General features: G+C 33.2%; 1 protein-coding gene across 1 annotated transcript in view; it reads right to left on the bottom strand.

Moving 5' to 3' along the window:
* Positions 1-3,800, bottom strand: part of LOC107738579 (mucin-17-like) — a 29,196-nt gene that overhangs the window by 2,335 nt on the left and 23,061 nt on the right. Inside the window, exons 16-17 of the mRNA XM_016550343.1 lie at positions 1,121-1,342; positions 834-992 (exon numbers count right to left, since the gene is read on the bottom strand). Coding sequence (XP_016405829.1) covers positions 834-992; positions 1,121-1,342 — 381 coding nt within the window. The remainder of the gene's footprint in view (positions 1-833; positions 993-1,120; positions 1,343-3,800) is intronic.

The following is a 3,800-nucleotide window of genomic DNA, read 5'->3' as shown; positions in this document are numbered from 1 at the left end:
GCACACGCGCACACACACACACACACAGAGAGACAGACACACAGACACAGACACACATATACACACATATTATTATTAAATATATAAAATATATTATATACTGCTTTATATACACTATACTATACACACACACACACAATTACTTTTGATTAATTACTGAATAATTAATCAGACAAAAAGCAGAAATAAAGTGTAATTTCGTAATTATTATATGATAACATTTATTTTTATATTAATAATATAATACTTACTTCTTTATACATATAAATGTATCTGTGTTATAACAATGTTATAGTTTTTAAATAATTTTTTTAGTTTAATTAGTTTTTGTTCATTTTTTAATTAGATTTAATTTATTATAATTTATTATATTTTCAGTTTTCATTTCAATTTGAAGTTTTAGAATTTGAATTTAAGTTTTAGTTATTTGTTTATTTTTTATTTATTAGTTTGAGTTATTTTAGCACTTCAACTTAAATTCAACAAAAATTTGAAATGTTGACAACTGATACATTTTTATTATAGATTTTATTTCAGTTGTTTATAATGTTTATTTTATTTCAACAATATATATATTTGCTTTTAATATTTTTCTTAAATTTTCTTGCTATTTGTCTCAAGTCACAGACTACAATAATACAATAAAATGTGCATCATGAATAATTTATGAATAATAGTAATATATTAGAAAATACTGTGAATTTTAATACAAAAACATATTAATGAAATAATTTAAACATGATTTACACAAAAATTTAAGTGTAATTTAATAATAAATAATTTACACAAGCAGAAAATAGTACAATGTTGGTAAAAGTGATTTCAGTTTCTACCTTGCACTGTAATTGACCGTCCTGATAGGTCCAGATCTGCTCAGCTCCGCCCCTTTCCTCGCTCACCTGGATACGCATCAGTTTGATGTCGTCCAATGAGCCGCTGACGGACATCAGTAGCCCCGCCTCTTTGCTCCGCAGACGGAAATGCACTTGTTTCTGCGCCAGTGAAGAACAAACGCTGTGAGATTCAAATATACTGCAAATATTGATCCATCTCTCTCTGATAGCCCCGCCCCCAGCGCTCACGATTGGCTACAGGAGCTGCAATGGGCGGAGTCTCTCACCTGCATGAGCGGCCGAAGCGATCCGATTCGCAGCCAGGAGGAGAGTTTGGGCCAATCAGGAACGGCGCCGGGCTTCAGCAGGAGCTGAGAGCCTCTGAAATTATGATCCTCGTACAGAACCCAGCTGTCAATCAACACACACACACACACACACACACGGTGTTCAGTGTGTCCGTCTCTATGATCACACGGCGTTTGTTTGGAGTTTGTGGTCACTGCAGGCTAAATATACGTCCTCTCATGGCTCAGATGCTCCTTCATGGAAACATTTTGCCATTTGTGGGAAATTTTATATTCAGGAAGCCTAGCGAGTCTGACGTCATGTTAACAGCAAAAAAACTCACAAGTGACTGATCTGAAATGATTTTCATTTGCAGAACATTATTTCAGTTGATATATTTGTATGTGTGTTTATACACTAATTACAGTGATGATATAATTGTATGGTTTCGTGTCGAATGCGCTGCTTGTTCAGCACAGGGTTTGGAGGAACGTGAGCGGCTTTCACACGGCTCTGTTGAATCTGACGTGGCGCTGAAGTTTTTCCACTCGTTTCCTGCAGATCCGCTGAATATAAACACTGGATGACTGTGTTCATGGAGACCAGTAAACATGAGCAGCACATGAGCGGAGCAACACGCTCACAAACCAACCGCTGGAAACACTGAAGAGCCGAGAGATTCTCCTGCTTCTGTTTCTAGAGGCAGTGCATTCAAATCACAACGAGATCTGCTCTTCTGTACTGGGACCAGGGTTATGTTGTGTTGTGTTTAAACTAACACCAAAACCATACAAAAGTTATTCATGGAAATAAATTGAAAAACAGCTAACATTTCTCATTTTCATGTAGTTTAGCTTGATGTACTAAAATAACTAAAACTGAAATAAAAATTAATAAAAACTACAACGCTATAATAAAAAAACAACGACAAAACAGGGTTTGGAGGAACGTGAGCGGCTTTCACACGGCTCTGTTGAATCTGACGTGGCGCTGAAGTTTTTCCACTCGTTTCCTGCAGATCCGCTGAATATAAACACTGGATGACTGTGTTCATGGAGACCAGTAAACATGAGCAGCACATGAGCGGAGCAACACGCTCACAAACCAACCGCTGGAAACACTGAAGAGCCGAGAGATTCTCCTGCTTCTGTTTCTAGAGGCAGTGCATTCAAATCACAACGAGATCTGCTCTTCTGTTCTGGGACCAGGGTTATGTTGTGTTGTGTTTAAACTAACACCAAAACCATACAAAAGTTTTTCATGGAAATAAATTGAAAAACAGCTAACATTTCTCATTTTCATGTAGTTTAGCTTGATGTACTAAAATAACTAAAACTGAAATAAAAATTAATAAAAACTACAACGCTATAATAAAAAAACAACGACAAATAAAACATACAACATAAATACTAAAACATTAACCTAAAATTAAAATGGAAAATATAAAAAAATTGTTGTGAGCTACAACTAAAACTATTAAAATTATTTTGCTAACAGAAATAAATCTGAAATAAAATAAAATATAAATATTAAATGAAAAAAGTAAACAACAAAAAAAAACTATGTAGAAATGCTGCCTTTACAAGTAACTGAAAAAGTAGAAGTCAAAATACTGAAACTGAAATGAAAATGAATTAAAGTTAAATATTTAAAGACACAAAGAAATATATATATATATAAAAAACAATCTAATATAAATAATAAAAGAACACAATAAAGTTACTTAAAATGCAAACTAAAATTAAACTAACTAAAACTATTAAAAATTGTTTCATTTAAATAAAAAAAAAAGAAATGTTGCCTTGGCAAATAACTATAAAATCTGTAAAATAAAATCAGTCTTTAAATTACTAAAACTGAAATGAAAATAAAGCAACATATTTAAATATAAAGAAACATTTAAAGAAAACAAAAACTACTAAAAATGCCAAAAGCATATCACAAAATTACTTTGAAACTAACTAATCTAAACTAACTAAAACTATTAAAATTGGTTTTGTTAATGGAAATAAAGCTGAAATAAAATATAAATATTAGACTTAAAATTATAAAATCAGAAATGTTGCCTTGGCAGGAAACTAAAGCTAAAATAAAAAAATTATTAAACCTAAAACTGATAAGAAAACGAATTAAACTAAATATTTAAGAATATATAAATAAATCAACTAATAAAAATGGCAAAAGCACGTAATAAAATGACTCAAAGGTGACTAAAGTGAACCTCTAGACCTGAAAGCATGAATGATCACTGCAGTAGTGTTTGAATGAACGAGTGAACGAGTGAATGAGTGAGTGAATGAATGAGTGAGTGAGTGAACGAGTGAGTGAGTGAGTGAATGAGTGAATAAATGAGTGTGTGAGTGAATGAGTGAGTGAATGAGTGAGTGAATGTGTGAGTGAATGTGTGAGTGAATGAATGAGTGAGTGAGTGAGTGAGTGAAAGAACGAGTGAGTGAATGAGTGAGCGAGTGAGTGAGTGTGAGTGAATGAGTGAGTGAATGTGTGAGTGAGTGAATGAGTGAATGAGTGAGTGAGTGAATGAGTGAATAAATGAGTGTGTGAGTGAATGAGTGAGTGAATGAGTGAGTGAATGTGTGAGTGAGTGAACGAGTGAGTGAGTGAGTGAGTGAACGAGTGAGTGAGCGAGCGAGTGAGTGAGTGAGTGAATGAGTGAATAAA

The sequence above is a fragment of the Sinocyclocheilus rhinocerous genome, unplaced genomic scaffold, assembly GCF_001515625.1.
Source record: "Sinocyclocheilus rhinocerous isolate Xijiao unplaced genomic scaffold, SAMN03320098_v1.1 scaffold3662, whole genome shotgun sequence".
In the NCBI taxonomy this organism is placed as follows: Eukaryota; Metazoa; Chordata; class Actinopteri; order Cypriniformes; family Cyprinidae; genus Sinocyclocheilus; species Sinocyclocheilus rhinocerous.
This window is presented reverse-complemented; position numbering and strand designations above follow the sequence as displayed.